Below are 26,917 nucleotides of genomic sequence, written 5' to 3' on the forward strand. Positions count from 1 at the left end.
TAATAACTGTGCTTTCCCCTGGAATAAACTGAACTATCTGGCAGGACATGGCAAGGAACTACCTTGTTTTACACTGTTAAAATGTGGCATGTAAATGCAGCTTCAAATATGTAGTGTCTCTAAATTTTACTAGCTTAACCATTCTGCTATGTAAATTTTTCTTAATTTCCAAAGATGAGAAAGATTACAAACTGGTGTCTTTAATATTACGGGTAAGTCTCAAAAAGTGGAGGAGAAAAGTGATTGATATAATTCTTTAAAGTGTTTAATTTTGTAGAAGTTCAGGCTTTTTCTGATGTTTTCTCCACAAATATGTAAATATGCACGCAGCTTGTATTTCAGTGGAATGGGATTCTCTTTTGTATATTGTGGGAATCTAAGTATTGTAAAAACAACCTGTTTTTACATCTCTTCTAAAAAATGTGCAGTAAAGCTAATCTAAACTGGATGGAAATACAGTCTATGTACATGCATAATTGATGTGTGCCTGTGTTCCTGGAGTGTTACTAAAAACTATGTTAATGAGTCATAGTTTTAAAAAGCAAATAAGCAAAGTTGTTCATAATTGTTAGGAATTAACTTATTCCTTTCTGAAATATATTATATCTTGCAACTGTATTTTCAAGAAACAATTTCCATTCTTCCACAAACAACTTTTTTTTTTAATTAGGGACTTTATTTTTGCCATTGTATCTTGATTTTTTTTTCTTTTTCAGCATGGGTTTACTAAAGCTTTTTTTTCCAGCATGTGTCTTTCCTCTTTGGTTCTCCTTGTATTTACTACTTTTCTCTTTCTTCTGTTTTTTTTTTTTTTGGTGTTTCTGTCTTAATTGTTTTCAGGTGTTTCTTTCCCCCTCTGGATTCCCCACGGGCTGGATCAAGGTGGTCCAGTTATGCCCAGCTCCTACCTCCTCCTCCTCTGATAGAGCACTCTTGTGATGCTGACACTGCCAATCTCCAGTATCCTCACCCTCGCAGACGATATATCTCTCGACCTCTTAATCTGTTACGGGAAAATGAAGGGGTTTAATACACATTTAAAACTGTCTAAAGGGCCTTATTCAGATGCTTGTTAAAATGCTTTGTTTTCTGGCTGCTTTGGTGGTTCGTTTTTGCTTGTTTCCACCTGAATTAAGGCTCTGGAAGGTGTGTTTTGAAAACCAAAACATGGTGTTTGGAGTCCAGTAATTTAGTGTGCTTCCGTAAAGGAAATGGCCCTACCATCAGCCCTTTTGAAGTATAATGAAACAAACAAGTAGTGCTTATTATGAGTTACACACACAGACTAATTCAAAATGCTTGTTCCCTCATTTTTTAAATACTCAGTTGCTTAGAATCTTTACTTTTTAATGGTTTGTGTTTATATCCATCAGTTGGGTAATTTGTCTTTAAACAGAAGTTAAAGAAGTTCTAGAATATAAGGGGAAAATATTTTAAATTCTTGAGCACCAGCATCACAGTTGCTAGGTGACAAGATCCCTTGAAACTCTTCTAGCACTGGGTATGAGTATTGAAATGGAATACTGAAGTAGAGGACATTGTTCATGCTGCATTCTGCAGCAAAACAGAAATCAGAGGCTTTTGTCTCTTCTAAAAAATTTTTACCTTCTTGCATAAAACTATTTACACTGTTTTATAAAATGGGCTAATAAAACACTTTGATAAGTATGCAGTATGTTGTTTTTTTATTTAAATTACACTTATTAACAAACGTTGGGCGTTTTGGCTGAAGACTGCTTGCCATTTTTTATTTTGCTATTTCTCCTACCCTGCTTTGCCATTGAGCATCTGGAAATGACATGAACTTTGACTCCGATTGAATCGCACAAGGGCTGGAAGCCTCCGGGTCTGTCTTGAGTCCTTTTACCATACTTCTCTAGAGACTGAGAAAGAGAGCTACCATCTCTTGGTCTCCTTGGGTAAACCGGCTAAAAGGTATACCTGTTTGTATAGCAACAATGAAGTCAATTTCCTAAGATAGGCATAATGAGATAGCTGCTTTCCAAGGACTTTAGAAGCCAAATAGGACAAAAGGAAGGAAGTCTCAACTACTGTTGGACCCATTAGGTTGGATACAGTGATTTATGCTAACATCAGTCATAGCTCTTTTTCTTGGTCCTCTCCTCCTAGCATCTCTTTCTGACCTTGGAAAAACTGATCCTTGGGGTTGTAGGTTGTATGTGGACCAATAGATACATGGGTCTAGGGGGCCGTACAGAGGAACGGAAGGGCAAAAATCAATCTTCTGCAAACAGATGGAAAGGTGTGCTTTTGTCTCTTCCCCTTCTTCATTACCAGCTTCCCAACCCCTGTAGCGTCAGTCCATGTATGTTCTGTTATGGAGGGTGGGTGGGTTACAGTAAGAATAGTCCAGCAGTGGGATTGACTGCCTAGGGAGGTGGTGAGCTCCTTACTAGCAGTCTTCAAGCAGCAGCTGGACAAAAACACTTCTCATGGATGCTTTAGCTTGATAGCTGTTTTGTGAATGGGGTTGGACAAAATGGCCTCTATGGCCCCTTCTGGCTCTAAGCAGCTTTTGAAAATTCATATAGTTTCTTGTGTACTGTGTGTAGGAGGGTGAGCCAGTTTGCTGTTCAGTAAACAAGGCTGGTGCTTCAGAGTCATAGCTTCCTAACAGTATTAATGCTGCCACCACATTGGAAATATCAATGGATAGTCTAGTCACAGTTTTTCTTTCCACCAAATGGAGCTATAAATAATTGTAGCATATGACTCAATTTCAAGAACAAATTCACTGTAGAAAATCATTTCTTTTAAATCCTGCCTGGGTTTTAACACTTAAAGAAGCAAAGATGGACTGAAATCAACAAAAGCAGCAAATGCAAACTATTCTGGAATAGCCAGTCTACTGTCCATTGTTCTAGTGCAAATAACTTTTGGAAAGCGTCTGATGTTTATATTTTTGATTGGCAGCTTACTGTTGCTTAGTTCTTCCAAGCCTGAAATGCCTTTTTGTATATTTATTTGTAATTTTGATGATTTATATCCTTCTCTGAGGTCTCAGGGCAGTTAATACAAGTTGGCATATGAGAAAAATCCTGTAAGCTATTTTATCAAATAAACTGCTAAAGGGGCTTGCCTGAACCACTGTTAAAGTCACAGGTGGGTTTGCAGTTGGCCAACGCAGAATAGTATAATTAGGGTCAAAATGTCATTAAATGCATTAAGGAGATATTAGGTATTTGTAGACTTAAATGTAATAATGTACAGTGATAGCTTGCAACAGTCATAATCGTTAATTTTGCTAAACTGATTAACCTCTGTAATGCCTGTGAAATCCTCTGTTTCTACTCTGTTCAAGTGGTACAAATCAAATCAACCTTTTTGATGACTTCCAATTTAGCCTCTGGTGACTTCCCCGTCTCTATAATGTACAGGAAAGCTTATACCCAGAATTAAACTTTGTTGGTCTTAAAGGTGCCACTAGACTCAGACTTTGTTCTGTTGCTTCAGACCAACATACTTACCCACCTGAATATAACTTTTGTGAATCCCATAAAAGGGGCTCGAAAGCTTCTGCTAGAATACTAAAGGTACCACAAGCCCTGTTGCGATGTACTACCATTTTGGACTTTTCATAATTTAAGGATATACAGTACATTTTTTTCCTCGTCTCCCCTGCTTAACACAACCTTTAGTATATTTACTGAAGAATCCAGTGGAGGAACTCTGAGCAAGAAAAAAAACTCTCAATGTATATCTGACGGGATAAAAACGACAAAAAAATAAAAATTAGCACTCTCAGCTTCCCTATGCTACCTCTGCAGCTGTCAGTCCACCTTTTAAGGTCTATTTGAAAGTGGTCACGTTCCACTGGCGTCATCCAATCAGAAACAATCACACTTTTTTCCGGTCCTCTGGACCAATAGAAATTCTCTGTGGTTCACTCCTCCAGTTCTCCCCGCCCCCGGTCGCTCTTAAGAGAAATGTCGCGCGCGCGCTGGGAAAAGGGGGCGGTTCCTGTTGCGCGGATGAATTCGCAGCTGGCGGTAGGGGCGATGAGCGTGTGGGGGATGTGACGGGGACGCCGCCGCCGCTTCGTGTTTCGCGCCGTCAGTTCGTGAGTCTGAGGCGCTAGGCTTCTATGCGCCGGGACTTGGTGAGTTTTTTTTAAAATGTGCGTCAGCTTGGGGCTTTGAAGGGCTGCTCTGCCGCACCTGGGTCCGCCTCTGCCGCGTGATTCAAACCCTCGTTTTTTCTACTCCTTGTCCTTTTGGTCTTGAGAGGTAGCCAGGCTGGTGGTGGCTGAGAGGCGAGAAAACTTCTGTTCCGTTGTGGGAACGACTTGGAAGGGGGCGCATTTTCCGCACTCCTTTCCACGCTTAAGGGGCGGGGGGGGGGGGTTGAGAAGGAAGAATACCTTTTCTCTGAGAGCACAAAACTTTCCCCTTGTTGGGAATGGAGTAGGAAATAGGGGCCTTCTGCATGCTGTTAATACGCCTGTGAAGGAAAGAGTCCAAGTTTGAATTTAACCAAAAAAGTGATATTCTTCATGAGCAAGTGCGAGTTAAATACAGCACTTGCTTTAAAAAAATCATCGACTTGAAGAACTTTAGTTGGTTATTCTTCCGGAATGTAAGCAATAGAGAACATGGCATTTTTAATTGTTTGAACTGTGCCATAGGGGTGTCATTAGTTTAAAGAACCGAAAGAAATGGTACAAAGTTTGAGTCTATTGGCACCTGTAAGACCAACGAAGTTCAATTATACCGAGAATTAAATTTCGTTGGTCTTAAAGGTGCCACTGGACTCAAATTTTGCGCTGTTGCTTCAGATCAACATGGCCATTCATCTGAACCTAAAGAAGTGGTGTGTATGTCGCTGTTTTTTTTCTGACTGATGAAAAGCACTGAACTCTTCCAAGAATACAGCAAGATATCCATCCTGATCAGCTTTAAAAGCTAAATATAACTTGAACTCGTCCTGTGCTGAAAATAATTTGTTTTAATTAGAAGAATTGTGATGCTTACAGTTCATTAATGGTGATGTTTGGTTTCTTTGTATATAATTTTAATTTAATTTTGGTGCATTATAATGTTGTATATGAAAATATAATAAAAACTTTTAAGTATAAATTAGAAGAATTTTGTTTCTGACAACTAATCCTTGCATTTTTCTGGGCTTTTAAAACTATTGGAGAACTTGTGTTTGTGGATTTTGCTAAATATGTCGCTACAGCTACTACAGATTTTTGGCAAGTGTAGGTCCGATTTTGGACCATAACGTCATTCTACTTTTTAAAAAAAAATGCTGTACCTGTTCCAGTCCTTCAACATTGTTTTCCTTTGCTTTGGAATTTCTAGACCATATTTTGAAAGAAAAGTACTAATCTTTCTGAAGGATTATATTTCTGCTGTTTTGATAGTAACAAAGGCAATTTTTAAAACTAAATTAAGCTTCTGTAGTAATATAGTATAAATGGATTCTCAATATTAATGGAACTAGGAATATAAAGCAAATGTGTGTAATAAAATAATGTATAGTACTTTGATTATACTTTAATGGTGATTTGTTGTCTCTTTGAAGTTTTGGAACAGATTACATGACACATTGTTATGGAAGACTTCAGTTACATTGCAGATGAGACAATTCCAAGCTTCTTAGCCAACTCACTAACTAGTCGCGCCAGTGAAATTTGGGACAATATTACAGTAGCATCAAGCCTTGGGTTGCCTGTAGCTGCTTCAACTGAAGCTAGAGAGAAAACTGGTTGTCATGAAAGGTAAGATTTGTTAAATTCCAACAAGCTGTTCTCTTGCCAATATAGATGTTTAACATCTATATTCGCCCCCTTGCCCAAATTGCCTGAGGTTTTGGACTAGGTTGTCACCAATATGCGGACGACACCCAGCTTTATCTGTTGGTGGGCGACCACCCAAACTCCACCCTGGATCATCTGACCTTGGTTTTAGAAGCTGTGGCTGGATGGTTGCGGCAAAGTCAACTAAAGCTTTAATCCTGCTAAGACAGGGCCTGTACTTGGGCCAGGGGAGATTAGAGTTGGGCATCCGGCTCCCAACCCTGGATGGTGCATCTCTTGTGCCAGCCCAGAAGGTGAAGAGCCTGGGAGTGACACTGGGTGCTTCACTTTCATTTGAGGCACAGGTCACAGCAGTTGCTTGATCTGCCTTCTATCATCACAGGCCAAGCAGCTAGCGCCCTATCTATCCCCCTAGGACCTGGCTGCAGTGATCCATGCGATGGTCACTTCCAGGTTGGATTACTGTAACTCGCTCTATGCAGGCTTTTCCTTGAGACTGATCTTGAAACTCCAGCTGGTGCAAAATGCAGTGGCTTGGCTGCTGATAACAGTACCTATGTGGACAAGTATCTGGCTAGCACTGATTCAACTGCACTGGCTGCCAATTGAGTATGGCTCTGTTTCAAGGTCCTAGTTTTGACATTTAAAGCCTACGTGGCCTGGGACCAACATACCTATGAAACCACCTCTCCCCAGATGTGCTCTGAAGATTGCTACGATCTGACTCACAACATCTATTGACCATCCCTGGTCTGAAGGACATCCCACTTGCATCAACCAGAGTCAGGGCCTTTTTGGCCTTGGCCCCACCCTGGTGGAATCAGCTCCCCACAGAGATCCAGGCCCTTACTGAGTTGTTACAACTTTTTCTGCTGTAATACCATCTTTGCTGCGATATCATCTTACTATCCTTAATTACTGTATTTTAGGCCTTCAGATGTTGTAGAATGTGCCTAACTAAATCTTCCACCTATCACTTGCTTATAATTGTTTATAGTTTTTATACATTGTTTTTATTTTAATTGCAGGTTTTAATTATTGTTTTATTATGTTGTTATCTGCCCTGAGCTCGTTTCTGGGAAAGGGCAGAATATAAATAAAGAAGTAATTGTGTGAATAGTTATGTAGTAAATATGAAACCTAGATATTAAGTGTTACTGTTTAATTATTGAAATAAAATTTATCAGGTTTTTATTTATGTTCTGATAGTGAGAACAAGTTGAAATAAGAAGCAAGCAAAAATTAATCCCCTAGAGTTGTTTGGGACTCTTTATTTCCCTGTGTACACACTGGATAATGTACCATGTACATGGGAGGTACATGGTATTTCTGAACACGAAATGTCTGCCAACCATATTGAATCCCCTTTCTCTAGAAGATAACTCCAGATTGGTAGCTGTGTTAATCTATAGGAGAAAAATAAAAACATCCACTGGCATCTTTAGAGACCAACGGAATTTATTCCAGAAGAAGCTTTTGTGAATCAGAGCTCACTTTCATCAGCTGCATGAGGAAGTGAACTCACATTTTATGCTGGAATAAATTGGACTCATGTTTGTATTTTGCTTGCTTAAGAAGTTTCTTGAACATAATTTGGCAAAAGCTTGCTATTTCAGCATTTGCGTCTAAGGTGAGAACCATAGTAATTAATTTGGGGCCCACTGATGATTTCACTGTACATGAGTAATAAGAGGATACCATTAAAAAAAATCTTCGTGTCTAGTACCAGAAGGCGAGAAATATTCCATCTTCTAAACTTACCACATCACTGAAGATTAGAAGATTCAGAAAGAAAAATATGAAAAGCCAGAAATCAAAGGTTGTTTTTTTAGTGCTGCCAGATATTATAACTGGAACTTTATAATAAAATGAGCGCTAGTTATGCTTTCTTTACTAATTGCTGAAATTGCTGTTCTCATAAGCGTATTAGAAAATCTACAAACCTATTAACTAGCTATTTCATTGTAATGTAGACTTTGTGATCAAGCATCTTATGTGGAAGAGAGATTGTTTGTTCAGTCACCTTTGTCATACTGTGGCGAATCTGCTTCTGATCCAAGGAAGAACCTTGCGCTTATCTTGCAGGATACAATGTAAGAAAAATCTCTACTCGGTGTCTCAAACTGATTTTTCTTTGACGAATAAGCTACATGAAATCAGTAATTTAAGTGATGTTGAATACCTTTTCAATTTTGTGTTCTCACAAATGCTGGTTAATGTAATGAAGCTAAGTTTTTATTAATTAAATCTAAGATTTACCTTAAAGATTAGTCTTCATATTTAAGAAAATCACAGTTTCTTTGACTAATTGGTAAAACATTTAGGAATAGGGGTTGGCATGAGCCAGGAAAATGCAGTTTGGTTCATGGCTTTCCCAGTTTGCAAACCATGAATCATTACAAACTTTTAGAAGCCAGACAAACCAGTTCAGTTTGTGACACAGTAAAACAGCTCCCAAGTGTATTTGAGACACCAATCGCATAGGAGATCTTCGAGTGACTCTCCTGTACCTGCCCTCCAAGTTTGATGAGAATTGATTTACGGGGTCTGAGATACACCCCCCCCCCAAGGCATTCCTATCCTCCATTGTTTCCAATGGACTAAGGTCAAACCAGAGAATCTCTCAGTAGAAACTGAAGGTAGAGAGGCATTTTTGCATGCCCAACAGGACCAGTGCAATGTACAAGTGCCCAGCAGGGGGATACACTAAGAGGAATAACAGCATTACCCATTGGAAAATGGGGGAGAGATTTGAAGGTCTGTTAATGATAATGGGATCTAGGAATGACAATTGACTTGCATGGGCTTCATTGAAATACATTACAGCCCAAAATAATTGCAATGAAAATGCAGAGTGGATTTTCGATTGATGTCTCTGGGCCCAGGTAAACTGCTCTGGGACTGGAATAACAGGTCCCAGAATGAAAAGACGACCCCCATAAATAGAATGTATATTTATGTTATAAATGAAATAAATAAGTTATTCTTTTTGGATGCAGTGTCCGTTCAAAAAAAATAATTTCTCTTTGAAACTCTAACATAGGTCTTGAGTTTAAATGTCTATGGAATGATAGATGTTCCTTTTCTCAAGTTAACTTTGGTTCTGAAGTTATTTGTGCACTTTGACATATAGAAGAGTTAAGAGTGACATTAAATGCTTCTTGAATCTGTTACCTAAATAACAAGCAATAGCTATGGTAGTCAGCTCTTGTTACTAAGAGGAAACTGGAAAATGTTGCTGCTGGAAACAAATCTTTGAAATGACTGGATATCCCCCCCTCCATTTACCCTCAACAGTGGAATATGAGTAATCTGTAGTCTGCCATATTGATCTTCCCTCTTTAAATGGTGGAGCTAAATCTTGAATAAATTGTATTTGTTTGTCTCATAAGTCATAAACCTATTAAATAATAATTTCAGCCTACAAGATCTTTGATCTCAGTGTTTTTTCACTAATTAAATTGGAACTAGGTTAAACAGTATGGTTTGTATTGTTGATTTACATAAACACAATGCACAAAATTAAAGTAGTAGCCATTATAATACAGTTGTTATAGCATCTGTTCTAACTTTTCAGAGTTAATTGTAATAAACCTGAAGAAACGTTCTTGGAATCTGTCCAGAAAGAAGAATCTAATTCTTTGCAGAGAAGAGAGAACCAAAATTGCAGTGATGCATGCTTGGGTAACAATCAAGATACTGTCTGTGATGTTCCACTTGAACATCTGGAAGGTATGCCATTCCTACTTTTCCATTGTGTTTTCAATATTTTGAGGTCTAATGCTGCTCATCATACATTTTTAATGTATGATCAATATTATCTTGGTTAACAGCATGGTAATTGTATGTAATATCACTGTATCTTATTTTGATCATGCTGATCTGAATGGCCCAGGCTAGCCCCATCTTGAAAGTTAAGCAGGGTTATCCCAGTTTATTATTTGGATCAGAGACCACCAAAGAAGTCCAGGAGTGCTACACAGAGGCAGGCAATGGCAAACTACCTCTGAATGTCTCTTGCCTTAAAAACCCCATGGAATCGCTGGCTGTTACTTGACAGTAATTTCCACCACCAATTCTAATCATTGCTCAAGAATGGGGATCAAAACATTCACAAAATTGGGCTTTCTGTAGATCAGATGGGTGATGGTGGGGTCAACAAACCCTTTGGTTTGCTGAAAAACTTCACATGCAATGAAAATTAGTTTTTTAAAAAATCCAGAACTTCAGCATACTAGGGAAGAAATTATCTCTGCTGTCATTTTGGGTTTCTGAATGGCCACACAAAAATTGCTGCAGGCAGCTGCATCTGACACCCAGAGAAGCAAAACAACACGGGAGCAGCAAAAGGGAGCAGTGAGTGAGAAAGCATATAGTGGAGGGGAGGTAGGTAGTGAAACTGAGGGAAAGAAGCAAGGTAAGTGGAACTGTCACTCAAAGATGGAGAAAGGGTTGGAGGCAAAGGAAGGAGGATAGCAAACTAGGAGGACAGAGGTGGTAGAGAAGGAAGAGTCTGAGGAAAGGGAGGAAGGAGTAGAGGAAAACAATAGTAGAACTGGGGAAATTTCAGGAGGAGGTCGAGACTAGAGGGGTTAGTTTCTCTTCTCCTGTAAGTTTCTCATGGGTTGCTCTTTACATTTCAGATTTAACCACTGGAATATGTTCCTTTGCAGGAAGAAAGAGTCAAGATGGCAAGGTAAATATTTTCTAGTGTGGGAGTATGACTAGAAGTAGATTGTTTTTCTATAAGACAGTGTAGTGCCAATGGGTGCTATCGCACCCACCAAAACTTTTCTTGGTGCCTGCAAACTGTCTTTAGAAAGTGAGTGGAGTCAAATGGGGCTTTTTCTAGCACGGCTTCTAGTAGCCATTGAAGATCTGATTGGCTGTGCTAATTTTTAAAAAGTTGTTTTGGGTAACAGCGGCCATCGCAACAGAAGGATCTTCACTGTATGACTGAACATAAGTTGTATGTTTTTATGCTAGGCATCTTTAATTGTGCCTGTCTGTGTCAATTATAAAGTTTATATCTCTGCTACCTAATCTTGAATAGGTACACACATGGCCCGGCCCAGCTGAACACAGCCTGGCCAAACAAGGTCTCATTAATAGCATGCACATGCCTTAAATAATAAGGATTTTCAGGGGAGAATGCTGTCTTCATCAATGGTCACAACACGTCCAATTTTTTAAAAAAATTTTGGTGTCTGCTTATATTAGTATATCAGTATAATGAGTGCATTTTTTAAAAAGAATGCAAAATATTGATATACTGTTGTGATAATATGTTAAACAGATTCTTTGAATTCGCAGCTCTTTTTCTAGAAAAGTCTGTAGTCCCTTTCCTTGTGGAGATGCACCTTTTCTCTAATATCTCTGAGTAGAGGAGCTAGAGACTAAAAAAGAAAGCTGGGTATTCAGAGAACCTGCTTGACCTGTTAGTACAGCAATATACTGATATTTTTGTGCTTTATAAAAATAAAAAATAAACCATTCAGCTTCCAGATGGGGAGGAGAGGGAGTGATTGAATCATTTAATGCTGCACTTACATGTAAATTTAAAATAGGTACATATATTTTTAGAATACTTTAAAACTATGGACTTTTTAAAAAGTTAAGATCTAATTAGTTTTAAAAGCTGGTACATGGCAACAAATTATACTGGTATAACTTGTCAGACTTCATGTGTTCAGAAAGCAGCATTTTTGCCCTTGTGGACTAATTCAACCTCTGGAAGCCTATATTAATATGGATAGCATCAGTACCATTGTAAGTGTGACTGTGTTTAGTTAAGATCATTTTCATCTTCAAGCATCTGTTGAACTCATTTGATATGAGGGCCGAATCTGACATAAATGAGACCTTGTTGGGCCAGGCTGCATTTGGCTGGGCCGGGCCATGTGTATACCTATTCAAGATTAGGTAGCAGAGATATAAACTTTAATTGACACAGACAGGCACAATTAAAGATTCTTAAAAAATTAAAATAAAACATGCATTAGCACTTGCTAGTCTTAAAGGTGCGATTGAGCAAGTCTTCCAAAGCAAGCAGTGATGCAAAACAAAGCAAAGAGAGGGAGAAGGAAGCTGCTTGGGGGCCTGATTGGAGCTCTTTGGGGGCCTGATTTGGCCCCCAGGTAACATGTTTAACACCCCTGATCTAGACTTAAATGTACAAAAAAGCTTTTAAAATCAAGAGAGCAAGATTTAGAAAGACCACTGCTTGGGGACCCTGAAGGGCTGCTGCCAGTCACAGTAAACGGTGCTTGGCTTTAGCTGCCAGTGGTTTGATTCTGAGGCAGCTTAGTATTAAGGCTTTATGAAGCAAGATTTAAACTGGTGGTTTTTTTAGCGTTAGAATCACAAGCAGGTAGGCTAAAATACTAAATTTTTAAAACTGAGCGAAAGGGGGGAATTTGTTTTTAGAATTAGTCCACTTGAATCAAGTGAAATTCAATATTAGTACAATTAGGAATCACAAAAATCTTCACAAACTACTTAAATTATTATCTCCTTGATTATAGGTCCCCCACCTTTTTCATCCTGTGGGTTCCTTTGGAATTTTGAGATAGGGTGGCAGGCACCACTACAAAATGGCTGCCATGGGAAACAGAATCAAGCCCACATAAGAGAAAGGGGAATATCAACACACACGTACAAGGTGGGGAATAGTGTACACATAGAAAAAAATGACCTGTTGGGAAAGGGAAGGTAAAACACAGAGGAAGTATAACAAAACGGGTAATAAATTATCCACAGAAGACATGCAAGCACACAGGAAAAAAATACCAGTTTGGGAAAGGGGGGGGATAAAGCACACATGCACAAGACTGGCAGGGGGCACACGCAAGGCATCCGAGGAGGTATAAAACAAATACACATACACTGAGGATTACTATTGGGGCAGAAGAAAGCATAAAACAAACACACAAATATGATGATGACTATAACCAGGAGGCATCTCTCTGTTCATGGCAACAATGTGGGTAAAGCATGAGGAAGTGAGTCTCCTGCTTAAAGATAGGGCAGGGATTAATTGGAGAAGTGCTTGACCTGCTTTTGCTGTTCCCACTGGGGTGCCAGTGACAGAGAAGGAAATGCTAAGGCAGGGGAGTAAAATCTTGCGCTTTACTCCATTCTGTCTGTCTCTTCCTTTGGCAGTCATCTGGAAGCATCAGGAAGTCAAGCACTTCTCTGCTTTACTCTCTTCCCCAGTTTTGAGGATGTGCTTGTCCTTCCTCCAGCTGAGTTTGGGTGGCTGATCTGCTGCCTTTGCCCCGTATTTTTCCACCCAGGTAGATGCTACTTCTCTCATGCTCCCTCCTACCCCAACTGCACAGTTGATCTGGGTATCACTACCCTGTGACTTCCCTGAGATGGATTCTAATGGTCCCTGGCCTGCACTGCAACAGCTGATCTCCAGGTTCTCTTTGCAAGATCTTAAATTCTCCAGTGAGTGGTTGGGGTGATCCATATGAAATCCCTTCATTTGTATGAAGACAGCTAGTTGCTTGTTCACAATGCCCCCACTTACTCTCTTGAAGCACACAGCAGTTGTCTGGGGAAGTGCATGAAGGTGCTGTTTTGGGAATTCTGCCCTAGAACATAGGTTGCAGACACACTGAGATTCCATTTTCATTATGATTTGCATTTTTGAGCTTCTTACAAGGTAACCGCCTAGACATTGGACACTTTTGATTAGTTCCCACAGACACTTTTGATTAGCTCCAACTAGGAAACATTTAGGTTTTGAAATTAATTCAACAAGTAAAGTTCTTAACATGAATTTCTTGGCTTTTGTTCATAGGTTTCTTCATTCCATCGTAATCAGAAATGGGTGAAAGGTACCATAGGTGACAATGATACGATTGGTTTCGCCAGTGTAATAGAAAATGAAAAATTGTTTGCTCTTGCAAGCTTAGAAGGCTGTTCCTCAGGTAAAGTTAAAACAATTTGAATTATTAAGCATACTTCCACATTTTATTTCCAGTAAGGGTGGCTATGTCTACTTTGCAAACCACGTCACTCTGTGTACACTGGTGTTTAATACAGTATAATTTACCAAATGAGGGAAATATACAAGACTTTGGGAATGCCTGAAAGATTGCAGATAGTAAACTCAAACCAAATGAGTGCTAATGACAAAATCTGCTCTTATACAAATAGATGATGAAATTGGGGATGAAGAGTTCTATGACGATCAGTTGGAAGCCTACTTTGAAAAGCTGGCACTGCCTGAAGTGCAAATGGATGATATTGAAGAAGATGAACGTGACAGATGTACGAAAGCCATGATGGAATTGCTTCCAGAAGAGGTATCTCTGAGTCATAATTGATAGTCATAATAGAAGGCTCAGAGGCTGCGTGTATCATATCTGTTTTGTACAGATGTACAAATTAATTTTTTCCTTAAAGGTGGGGTGAACACAAGGTGCAGTTTTTTAACATGCAGAATGATTCTTTGCTTATTTTAAAGGGTCTAAACCAAGGCATGGATGTCTTAGAGAGTTACTTTTCTCCTACCTAAATAGGATGTGATTCAGTCTTGAACACTGTACCCTATTTCCCAAATTCCCATCCAGTTCTTTCACTATATGCCTAGAGGGGAAAGATTGGATTAATGTATTGGGAAGGACTTGTCATTGCCCGTAACATCTCATCATGCTGCCTGTCCATGTAGCTAGGGAGTGGGAGTGAACTGGAGCTTTCTTAGTATTTTCTGTGGGATCTACACCTGTGATGCAAGCAGATTATACCTGTTATTCATATGCTTTAGAGTACTTGGAGAATTAGTATTGCATTTAGCAGCAAAGAAACTCTAGGGATGAATGCTGATTTTGATGTCTCTAGCTTTATTTAGGACATTTGAATAAGTGAAATCTGGTCATATTTGCATGTATCTTAGCGATACACAGATCAATAAGCTGCAACATGCTTCATATGAGGCTGCCTGTGGAAAGTGTCCAGAAACTGCAGTAGGTGCAAAATTGCAGTGGTGAAAATCCATTGTGACCTCCTGTAGAAATCACACAACCCTAGTGCCATGTCAGTTTTGCTGACTGACAATCTGCTTATGGACCCTGTTTAAAGTGTCTATCATACCCTGAACCAACATGGTTTAGAGCTTAGAATGTTAATTCTGGGGCCCCTTCTGTTCAGTACCTTGGATCTTTTGTGTCTACAGTGTTGGAAGCAACGAAGGTAGGTATGTGAGATGAGGGGTTTTAGTCATTGCAGCCTGACTGAGTCTCCCTCAGAATGTTCATGTGGTCTCATTCCCCAACTTACTGCATCTCCTTGAGTTTTTATTCCCGAGGGCTTTGGGGTTTGGATTAATTTATTTCATTTGTTCTAGTACTTTATCCAGGAGAGTGTGTGTTGTTGTTTTTGTTTTCATTTTTCTAGTCTTTTGTTTTCATGTTTGCTGATTAGTGTTTTCTGAAATAAAATAAAAAGTAGTTATGCATTTAGCAGTTAACAGAATTCAGGGGAGCGATGATTAACAGAAAAGGACATGAATTTTTTTAAAAGTCGCATAGCCAAATGTCCTTAATTAACAGGAAAGCATTGTGGAGAATAAGCACAGAGAGATAGAAGTAAGATGTTCTCTAAAATCATTTGACTTTGGCAAAGTTGGTTGTAGCATGAATACTAACATCATTTTTAATGGGAAATGACTGAAATCCTTTCAGATAACTGGCTAAGCCCAAGAAAAGCTAGCAGTTCTCAAAATTCAGATAATAACCTTGGTGTATTAAACTTGTCAACATGAGTAAATTCCTTTTGAGCTTTGATACTGGTAACTAAGTCTAGAGATAGTACATAATAAAACTTCTAAAATTCTTTAGGAAAAATTCCAGATACTTGATATTTGCCAAGCTGTAACAAGAATGGATTCTCCTGTTGTGAGTAATGAAGATTTGCGTGAGTTTAGGGAAGCTGGATGCACTGTGAAGGCTGAGCAATTTATGTTGCCCTTAGCCACAAAGCAAGAGGTATGTGATGTGATAATTAAGCTTAATAACTTTAAGATTATAAATAAAAATTAACTAATCAAAGTTTTAAAAACCTAAGTGCAATATACTTTAAACCTCTAAGAACAGCCTGTTGTTGTACAGTGTACTCTGTTTTTAAGACAATCTGATCCTGTATTTCTCTGAAAGGAAGTTGAATGCCCAACTCTCAAACAGAATCTATTACAGAATGATAGTTCTAATAAACCTACTGAAAGAACTACACTGGAAATACCCTCTGCAACAACAAAAGATTCACAACTGATCCATTCTGATGTAGTGGGTAAGTGAACTTTATCTGTTGTATACATTTATTGAGACTGAAGATGTTTCTCACTTCTGGTATCAGACAGCTTCTTAATTCAAATATGTCCTGAAAACCGGTGCTACAATGTCTTAACATACTTTTACCATCTGTTTAAATATTCATGTTACATAAAAATAAGCCAAGTGAGGAAAACACAACATTGTGAAATAAGCAAAGATAGGAATGTGTTCATATATAGCTTCTAATTTTGTGTGGTAATATAAGATTGAATGCAAGCGACCATTAATAGGATTCTGGGTAGAGTTCTGGGATACATGGTAAGATATTCTTCTTTAAGAAATAAACTACAACTTAAATAACTATAGGAGCAATGTTAATGCCATTAGACGCTGCTTGAGAAATACTGACTTCTGGTATGAAGTCACTTATGTTTCAGTTGGTAATGTGGAAAATACATAGTTAGTTTACTGTTTCATGACTGATGGAGAATCCCAACTAAGCAGAAGGTAACGATAAAGGATTTTTGAAAGTAAACTTGAAATATTATGTCAGATGAGCACAGCAATCCTAAGGGGGATGAATAATGACTGGGAGCCAACTGACACCCACTCCAGTGTAAGTGAGAGATATGCTGGTGTAAGGGGTCACAGGCGGCTCTGTACCACAGGGTTAAGCTGGCGCAGCTGCATGGTGTCCTGACACCAGCGGCTTAACCACTGGAACCCCTGCACCGGTGGAAATGTGGGTGTGCCGAAACTGGGATGGCAGTCAGTCCAGAATGAGGACATCCACTTCACTGAAGCAGGTGCAAATTTGTGCCATCAAAAATGGCAGCACAGCCCATTGCTGCCAGTGGAAACTCCCTGGCCACTCCTCCCCAGACATCTGCAGCCACACCCCTGAAAGACCAAGCAGTGCACAATCCTGGCCAAGAGCACACCCCAAATGTAGTCCCCATTCTCCCCTTGCACCCAACAAGGGGCCGCCTTGCCCTTCAAATGGTTCTACTAGTTCATGCCACAATTTCAGAGGTAGGGTATACAGCACGAGATTCTGCCAGGCAGCTCTCAGTCATGTGTACTTAGAGCAAATGCACACCAACCTTGCTGACAGGAAACAGGTACAGGGCACCTGGAACCCCTGACCAGGCACCTTTGGAGAAGACTTGATGTCTTTATATGCCAATGTTGCTGTCATGGAGAACCGAGGGAAAAGCCCTGAGGCTGCTGGTCCTGGGATTACAGTTGCTGCTTATCCAGGGGAGTAGGGTTTCTTACCTGGTCCCCCAGTTCCTGTACTCTGTGCGGACAGCCATCAAGTGGAAGTGGCCAGAGAGCCATTGGAAGAGGTGGGATGCCATGGCTAGGAGCCAGCAATTGATGGAGAGTCTCACAGCACCTGAAGTTGCTTCTTAGCATGGCAAGGGAGGCTTCCTGAAGTCTCTCTGGTGGTGGTGACCCACAGGCATTTGCAGATGTTCGCAGCTCAATGGGAGGGTCTCTGGGTGCTGCAGGAAGCAATGAGTGCAGGTCACCCAGGCAGACACACCTCTGTCTGCCACCAGCCTCTGGCAGTGTCAGCACTGCAGCTATGGGGCGCCAGCTTCAGGTACTGCTGGGCTTGTGGCTGTTGCCCCCCCCCCCCACTGGGCAGGCCTCCCCCGGTCTCCCATGGGAGTGTGGAGATCAGGTTGCCCAGATCCTAGCAGGGAGACTAGTGGAGATTTGGGGATGGGGCTTGGGAAGCACAGAGTCCTACATGGGGTGCAAACTCAGGGAGTCCTTCCTCCCCAGCAAACCCTCCAGCCAGCAGCATTGGTCTTCTCACTCTGGAGGTGAGCGGCCATTCAGGGGGAATCCTGGATCCCACCTGGAGGATGGCAACCCAGTAGCCCCTTTCCCCTGATAGAGACTTGTCATTGTGGCAGGTCTCTTTCAAGCTGCCCCTATCCACCTCTTAGCAGTAATGACAAACTAATCATCCTAGTTCATAGATAGACAATGTAATAGTGCATGTGGATGCCTCACTTCTTCCTTTCCCATCACTGGAATACACACATGGCCATTGCAGTACATGTGATCTGTGGAGGCATGTTCTGTTGTCCACCTCCCTTTCCCCATCAGAGGCCTAATAGGCATCCCCCAGAGGATCATTGAAAGTAACAGAGACATCTCATCCAGGATCAAGACACTGCAATCACTGTTGCATGGGAGGAGACACCTGAGCCTCCCACTGTTGCCTTAGGGTTGTTGTGGGGAATATGATGCCTAGCCAAGAGGCAGCTATTTCTTTTGAGAAGGAGGACAATACAGGTGGGAGGGTTTCATTTCCAGAAACAAAAAATAAAGATGAGACTGTGCAGTGCAAGGGGTGTATGCATAATTTTCAACATGAACAAATCTGTGGATACTTAACTACAGAGATTGGAGCCACATAAAGACAACTCCAGGTTTGTAGAAAAATATGAAACCTTACAAACAGAAAATGGAGGGGTTGGTGCTCGGCAGAGCAGTCATGCAGCAGAAAATTCAAAATGGTATTTAAAGTTTAACAAAGTGCTATTTACTTTGTGAATTTTTGAAATAGTATAAAATAATACAAAATAACTTCATTATTTTGCAGGTGTTCTTGACTGTGGTAGTGAAGATGGAACAGCCTTAAAAGCAAATGCATTCAACAGTGGCAGAAATATAAGAGAAGATACTGAAAATCAGACTCTGTATGATTCTGCTGAAGATTCTTCTCTTGATAGGGTAATGTTTACCCTGGAAGACTTGCTTTTGAACTTCAATGGGTTTTTTCAGTTCAACAGGAAAATATTCATTCTTCATGTTTAGGACATTCTGTGATTAATGAATCCTTGGTTCATGTGACTTTCTGATATTACTTTATTTTCAGTCAATATTCTGCTGCATTCCAAGATCTCAGGTCAGATCCCCTTAAAAACACTCTGGACTACAGTTACTACTACCTCTCTTTTTTCACACTGCTTCACCACCACCACTACTCAGATATCCAGTAGAGATATTTTTGGCTAGGGAGCAATGTTTGGCGTGGGATCTGGAGGGAAGTTAGGCAGTTTCTTTAGAAAACCAATGGAGCATACAACATTTTAAATGGATTTTTAAAATGTGATATCTTTTTATGTCAAGATGTAAAATTAGAAGCAAATGTGAGCAAACAGGTCAATTTAACGCTTTGAACTGATAGCAGAATGCAGACAAGAAAATGGTCTGGCAGGCTTTACTCTGAAGACTATTCAGTAGGATTAATGCCATTACGAAAATGTTTCTGTCCTTCAGCTTGAAAGCCTTAGGCTGCACTTCTAGAACATTCTCCTGTAAGCAAGCCCCTTTGATTAAAGTTAGGCTTTCTTTGAAGTATACCTGAGTTTCATCCTCAGAGAGAATGTGGAATGGAACAGAAACCCACAGTCCTAGGGGGATTTAGAAGCTTCGTAATGGAGAATAAGTGCTGACTAACGTATTCAGTTGGTGAGACGTAAAGGGTCTCAGTGATAACCAGCACATTGAATTTGACTTTGAAGGGATTAGGCAGCCTAACGGTTGTGCCAAAAAATGATGTAATCAGTTCTAGACACTGTATCCACTAGCTGGTATGCAGCACCGTCTAAAGTTCCTGAACTGTCTTTAAGAGCAGCCTTATGTAGAGCATATTGCAGTAATGTAATTTTAAAATTGTCATGATGTAGCTGATAAGACACTTCTGGGTGCCTGGTCTAGAAGCTAGGCATGATAAACAATGACACCCAGGCTTCTCTGGGGAGTGTGATCCTATTGCAGATGGCAATTTTCTGATCTCAAGTCACAGTTTGCTGCTCTCAAGTCTTCAATGCCCTTGCCATCTGCTACTTGATAATGGGATTATGTTGTTGGACCTTTGTGATGCAGTGCTTCTTCAAAGGATTCAGTGTTTCCTCTAAGCTGTGTAGTCTTATGAGCAAAAATTCTGCTTTGTGAGTAGGGGTGTGCAAAAAAAATCCTTGCCGATTACAGTCTATTGGCTAAAAAAAATCAGTATTCCTGAATACCAATATTGGTTTTGTATTCTAGATGTGCATGAATAAAAGCCGAATAATATTATCTTTTATTCATGTGTGGGTTTTTGGTAGCTGAATACAGATCTAATTTATTCGGCTTGGTATATACCAAGTACACACTCCTTCTGTGAGCCAAAAGTGAGCATTAAAGTTGTGAGCAAGACTATCAAATGAATTAGTTTTTAGAGAAGATTATTGCTATAACCTTGTAAAAATCTCAGTATGAATTCTTTTAAACTATATTATAAGAATGATTTAAACAGCATAAGTGAAAACAGAATCAAGTCAGCTTTCATTACAGAACATGTTTTAAGTTAACTTCTCTCTTCTTCCTTTCTGTTTTCCAGAAACTGTAAACACTTTCAATATTAATATTCCCATTAGAGTTGTAAGATGAAATTACATCTTGTAGAGTTTCACTGAAGTGGACTTAGACTCCCAGATACGGAGATCTAATTTTTCTGCTTTTGGTTTTGGTGAACTGAAATGAAATCCAATTCAACAATGGAATCCAATCCAAGTGTTCTAATTCCTAATCAGGGTCTTTTTGAAATAAAATAAAATCACAAATAGGCACAGAGAAATCTAATCTTTAAACAAAATTCAGAATAAGCCAAAATAATTTCCTTTTAATTCTGCTTTCCCCATATCCCAAAGCATCTCTTTGCCATGTCCTTTCCTTTTAGTGTGTGTGTGTGTGTGAGAGAGAGAGAGATCGGGTCTCAAAGTAAACACCAGAGCAGGGGGGTCTCAATGTAAATTATGCTCTTCAGAGGAATCCCTCCCTCCCTCCTGAAGAATGCAAATGTTTTCTGATTTCCTTTTACAGAAACCTAGCACAAGCATGTTTAAAACAGTCTGTCTTGTTTTGCCCCCATCCAAAACTTGAATTGCCTTTTGCCCTGACCTGGATATCTCAGGCATACTTGGTCTTGTCAGATCACAGCAGGGTTGACTCTGGCAACTACTTGGATGGGAGACCTTCTTGGAATACCTGAGGTGGGGGCAGACTTTATTCAGTCACTTCTCTGAATATTCTCCATGGCCCTCAGTAGATAAGAGATCAGTCACAAGAGGTTGCAGTGACTTTCAGGTGTGTGTGCATGCGCACACAGATATGCACGTAAAAATGGCGCCCCTCTCCCCAAAAAATCCAACCCTTGCTGATGATGATGGTCAGCTGTGGTGGGGTAGTGAAGAGAAAAAACGATTAAGTAATAAACCGCTTTGATCTCAGGTTTTAATCAATAACATGGAACTGTTCTAGATATTCAGAACTGAAGTTTAAAAACACTGTTCAGTGTCATTTGATGGTGAAATAAATATTTTATATTCATGTTTAAGTATGTTTGTTTTTGTTGTCTTTTGAAGGATGTCCTAAACAAAGTCAGCTGTTCTGAGCTAAAACTAGATTCGTTATATTTTAAATATATTGATGGTAACAATGCTGCTTCTGAACTCTGGCATGCAAAGGAACATTACCAAGATGTTAATGAAAGCAGTGTTTCTCTAGAGGATGAGTACCTATCCCCAAGTGCTTGTCGAAGATCAGATCAATATCAAGGTACAACAGAAGGTTAGTTGAACGCTGCCTTATTTTGATATTTTTAAATTTATTTGGAGGAATCCCGTGTGTTGGTGAGTGGCTGTTGCTTAACTTTTTGTTCTGGGTGTGAGGCAAACAACACACAGAATTATTAGCACAGATCAGTTAACTGCTGCTTATGGGTAGATAGCGAATGTACATGAATATGCCTTTATGTCTAGCAATTCAGTGAAACTACTTAAATCATATGATTTCAAGCATTTGGCTCAACTCCAGTATGGGAAATCTAAGTTCGTATTATTGAGTATTCTCACATGCATTGCTTATTAGTCCTGCCTCTTCTTTCCCTTCCTGAAGTGTTTCTTTCCCCTGTTCCCATAACTGGCCAATTAGAGCCTTGGATCTGGAATATATCTTCTTCTCATGATATCCTATAACCTTCCATGTGCATGGGTGTCATATGGAGAAAAACAATCAGCTTGAAGAAAGCTAAAAGCAACATTTCATTCATTTTTCAGAGGAGTCATCTCATAATGTTGTATATCAAAATGAAGACGGTAGATGGGTGACAGATCTTGCATACTACACTTCATTTAATAAAGAACAAGTTTCCAATCTCTTGAATACAAATGAAAACTTCATAACTGGATGTAAGCCTGCTATGTTATAGTACTAAACGACTATTTATGCATAGTATTAATTGTATAAATGAATTTTCTCATTTTGCATTTTATCTAAGTTCAGTGAAACTGTGGATTTCTCAAACATGTCCAAAGATTATTTTCTTGGATTGTTTGCCAAGTAAATTGTGCACCTGTGCATAGAAGTCTAAATAATACCTTACTGATCCGCACTTTTAACTACAGTCCTTGACATATTATCGATAAAGACTAATTTTAGATTAGTCCTGTGCCATATACTTTCTTAAAACAAAATCCATCATTTTGTAAGCTCCTTCAGACAAACTAGTGCTAGCTTTCAAATCAGACCTGGAACAGCTAAGTCAGGAAGACTTTAATATAAAATATTGAATATATTGGGATGAGGTCTCACAATGCCCCGTGGAATAACTCCCACCTTTAGCCACATTCCTAGTTGAGGTATGAACTCCATCTGACCTCACTTGGAAAGGGGAATGAGTTAAACCATCCAGTTTTTCCTCCTTTCCTTGGGCTGTTTCTAGAGTGCTTTCTGTCTCACCTTCCATTCTGAGCTCAGTGCCTTCATACTGCCTGGCCAGCTGTGGGACTGACCCTTTTATAGGCTCCTCCTGCTCCACCCATCATTGTGTCCACACCCAGTCCCTTTCCACGATAGTCTTTATAGGAGGACATGAAGCTGCTACCCTTCCCCTCTCATGCTGCCAGCCATTCTCCCCCCCCTCCCCGCGGCCTTTATGTAGGTTCATGTACTGGCTAGGGCACCTCCATTCTGGTCCCCTCTCCCTCGGCCTGGCCTCAATTCAGAACCTCAGTCCTAGCTGAGTCCCTCACTTCCAGCAAACCACTGAGGTCCTCCTGCCCCATCTTGCTGGCTACCAGATTCTCCTGCCACACCAAGCACTTGTTCTGTTGGCATTGGTCCTCCAAGGCCTCACAACTGACAGCTCCCATAGATGATGTCTTCTGAGGTCACAGCCCTTCCACCCAGATCTTGCTCACTGCAGCTGTCTTTTCCAGCATCTTCTGAACCTCGCTTGCTGCAATGGCTGGGCCACAGTTCCTGCCTATGACCCACCCCAGAATCTCCCAGGCACCATGAATAGAACTTCTTCCTCTGCTTAGATTTGCTGTCCTGGGCTGGTTTGAGTCAGGGAGACCTCCATCCCCCAACAATTGGGAAAGGGTGTAAATCATATATATATCATACACACATATATACATATAAGTCACATGTTTATGTACACACGAACACTCCGTTTTTGTTCAATAGTTTGTATCTTGCATCTTAATTATACATCATAAAATATTCCATAGAATATTCTTTTTAAAACTTTCTTAAACCTTCATATCAGTACCTCCAAAATATTGCCTTCTGATAAGTAATACTGCCTGCAGAATTAACATTCCCTCCTATATAGACTAGTAGATGTTTTGGTGCTTTTCAGTGCTAAATGCTAAGCGAAGTATATTATCTGTATATTGTGTTTCAGTATTTTTAAATAAGTAATACATGAGTAATGAGGTTCAAGCATGTGAAATATTTCCATTTTTTTTTCTGACTAGCTTAATATTGTACATAATATGGCACTCTAGCATTAGTTACCCCAAGTCATTTAGGCTTATCATACTGTGTCTTTCTGAATCCTGCTGAAAGGTCTGTTTTACAACTTATTCTGCTAAAATTTGTATTGTATTTGACCTCTAGAGGTTGGCCTGTGAAGTGTATCACTGTTGCAGGCACTAGATTTATTTGTTTTCAGAATTTGTACTTTGCCTTGCCGCCTTTAAAAGGGCCACCAGATGGCCTAAGATCAGTCTCTGATATGGGTTCTATGCCTACCAATGACCTAGGCCACACCAGCAGTGCAGAATGCATGTTTATCCCATCACTGGCTCTTAGTGTCTTCAAGTTCCTTAAAGAAACAGAACAAAAAAGGCACAGGGTGCTTTCAGAGTCCTCCAAACTGAGCTCCAAGAGGGCTAACTTTAGTCATCCAGTTCCTTTGTTTCTTTGGGAGCAGGCTGAAAAATCATCAGCCTCTTTTCAAATAGCCGTAAAGAAGCTACTGCTTGCTTCTAGCACCTGTGCTGCCTTTATGGAGCGTCACACAGACATACCCCAGCCAGGCATTTCTGTGGTACAAAATTTATTCACTTCCTGTTCAGGTCAATTGACTTCCTGGGTTGTCTGAATAGCCCCAGAGCTGCTTTGGCAACTTTGGCTACAGGATATGGTTTGCCACAAGGGTTAACTTTCATAATTGGATCCTATCGAAGAAACTGCATGTGGTAGGGGGCAATTTTTACAGATCTCCCACCCACCCCAACAGCTTCCCTCCAGTTCCCCATATGCTCTATTTGGAAGCCCCTCATAACCCCGGAGTAGCATGGGGGATATTTTGGGCTGCTGCTATAAGTTTTGATGGGCTCAAAGACAATAATATAAACCTTGCTCTTGACCTACTAGTTTCTTTGGATTTTATAATTTTTCTTACTGTTTTAAAAGCTGAAGCAATTGATATGATTGCCAGAGATCAAGAAGAATTTGAGAAAGAGCACAGGTTTATGCAGGTTAGTAACAACTACATTTTAAAATTGTTTTCAGAAAATCTGAATCTGAAGTTAATTACCATACTTGACATTCTTGTATTTGTTACAATTACAGGAAGAGCAAATCGATGCACAAAATTTATCTGGATTAGGAGATACATCATGGAAATCAGTTAGTAGCTATAATGCAGTAAGAGCTTCACAAGCAGAAGACTATGGCAAAGATGCCAGCTATTTACGGCTATCTCTGGGAGAGTTTTTTGGTCAAAGATCCGAGGCTCTTGGTTGCCTTGGAGGAGATGGTGATGTGAAAAGGGTATGTCTTGCTTGTTATTCTCAGCAGTAGCTGCAAACTTCCTACTTTTTCGCAAGAGTGTTCTAGAGAGTCAGTGGTTCTAACAGCAGAAATAAAACTTCAAAATGAGCAGGCTTATTTGGAGGAGCCATAGTTTAGTGATAGAGCACAAAGTGTGCAGAGGTGGTGACCAGAATCTTCAATTAAATGTATCATAGTTTATTTATTTATTTATTCTATGATTTGTATCCCGCCCTTCCCACAGATGGCTCAGGGCGGCTCACAGCAGACGATAAAACAGAATTTAAATTAACATTTACATATATAAGCAGTTTAAAAAGTCAGAACGTTTAAAACCTTAAAAACCTTAAAACCTTAACATCAAATCTTATACAATATAATTAACAGGAGTCTAGTAAGCTACATTTGCTTCCCAGTTAGGTGTAGGCTAGCCGGAAGAGGGTTGTCTTACAGGCCCTGCGGAGTTGTTAGGGATGTGTTTGAGTGCTTGGAGACCCTTGGTACTGAAATAGGTGGGCCCAGTTATCGAAGTCTTTATGGGACAGGGTGGCCAAACTTGCTTAATATAAGAGCTGCATAGAATAAACGTCAGATGTTCAAGAACTGCAAGACATGAATGTGACTGAACTCGCTATGGCTCATCTGAGATACCAACCACACACCCTATCTGATTCACTGTGCAATTATATATTACACATAATCTATAGTTTTGTAAATGTGTAATACATAGTGACACATACAGAGAGAGGGAGAGAATAAAAGTAGCCTTGAGCTGCTGGCACAACATCTTATTTATTTCAGTTTTTAAGTAATCTTTGAACTACTAGATAACTAGAACTATTTGTTTCCTTACATTTTTCTTGAAAGTGAAATATTTTGGCAAGCATGCTCTAGCTCCCTCAGTTAGAAGTGTGTGTGTGTGTGAGAGAGAGAGAGAATAGATGGAGGAAGGAAGCGGAGAAAGAAAGAAAGCAAACAGATGGGATGGGGGGGAAGGAGGAGGGAGAGGAAGGAAAGGAGAAAGAAAGATGGAAACAAAGCAACTAGAAGGGAGAGAGAGATGGAAAGAAAGCACCTTTTACTTTAAATGTGTTCTCCAAGCCCATTTCCCACCAGCCAACTTGGCTTGGAGAAGGTATTTAAAGAAACAGATGCCTTCTCTGAGCCTAGCTAGCCAGCCAGTGCAGCAGTGGGGCAAGGCTTGGAGAACACATTTAACTTTAGAAATGGAGAGTGGAAGAAAGGAAAAAAAGGTGGAAACAAAGCAGGTAAATGAGGGAGAGAGGGAAAGGTGGAAAGAATGCAACTTTACCCTTAAAAGCATTCTTCAAGCCACTGGCTGGCTTGGTGAAAGGATTTAAAGAGAGAAATGCCTTCTCCAAGCCAGCCAACAGGGTGGTGGGGGCTTTGAGAGCCACACAGTATGTGTGAAAGAGCCACATATGGCTCCAGAGCTGCAGTTTGGCCACCCTGTTAAAGGACAAACTTAAAAACTTCAGACTGCTAGACAAACTTTGTGGACTAAGTAGTATATATTTGTATATTTGGGTACTTGGTGTCATCTGAAGATGTGGCTATTTCACTGTTCATCTCTACTTTCCAGCTTTTTTATGAGTAAGGTACTCAATGTGGTGTATAGTTAGACCACAGTTTGACAGACTCTAGTTGAAATTCCCACTAAGGCCAGTAATTCACTTTCAGTCTACCTGAGGGCAGGTTG

At 40.0% G+C, this 26,917-nt stretch overlaps 1 protein-coding gene across 1 annotated transcript in view; it reads left to right on the forward strand.

Annotated features, from left to right (window-relative positions):
- The window catches only part of CEP192 (centrosomal protein 192), a 100,416-nt gene that overhangs the window by 13,024 nt on the left and 60,475 nt on the right, over window positions 1-26,917 (forward strand). The window contains exons 9-22 of the mRNA XM_060244353.1: window positions 841-1,027; window positions 5,568-5,743; window positions 7,756-7,875; window positions 9,360-9,514; window positions 10,426-10,478; window positions 13,590-13,719; window positions 13,949-14,097; window positions 15,631-15,777; window positions 15,946-16,078; window positions 18,686-18,816; window positions 21,495-21,699; window positions 22,188-22,319; window positions 24,838-24,902; window positions 24,997-25,197. Coding sequence (XP_060100336.1) covers window positions 841-1,027; window positions 5,568-5,743; window positions 7,756-7,875; window positions 9,360-9,514; window positions 10,426-10,478; window positions 13,590-13,719; window positions 13,949-14,097; window positions 15,631-15,777; window positions 15,946-16,078; window positions 18,686-18,816; window positions 21,495-21,699; window positions 22,188-22,319; window positions 24,838-24,902; window positions 24,997-25,197 — 1,984 coding nt within the window. The remainder of the gene's footprint in view (window positions 1-840; window positions 1,028-5,567; window positions 5,744-7,755; window positions 7,876-9,359; window positions 9,515-10,425; window positions 10,479-13,589; window positions 13,720-13,948; window positions 14,098-15,630; window positions 15,778-15,945; window positions 16,079-18,685; window positions 18,817-21,494; window positions 21,700-22,187; window positions 22,320-24,837; window positions 24,903-24,996; window positions 25,198-26,917) is intronic.

The sequence above is a fragment of the Heteronotia binoei genome, chromosome 7 (genome assembly GCF_032191835.1).
Source record: "Heteronotia binoei isolate CCM8104 ecotype False Entrance Well chromosome 7, APGP_CSIRO_Hbin_v1, whole genome shotgun sequence".
NCBI lineage: Eukaryota > Metazoa > Chordata > Lepidosauria > Squamata > Gekkonidae > Heteronotia > Heteronotia binoei.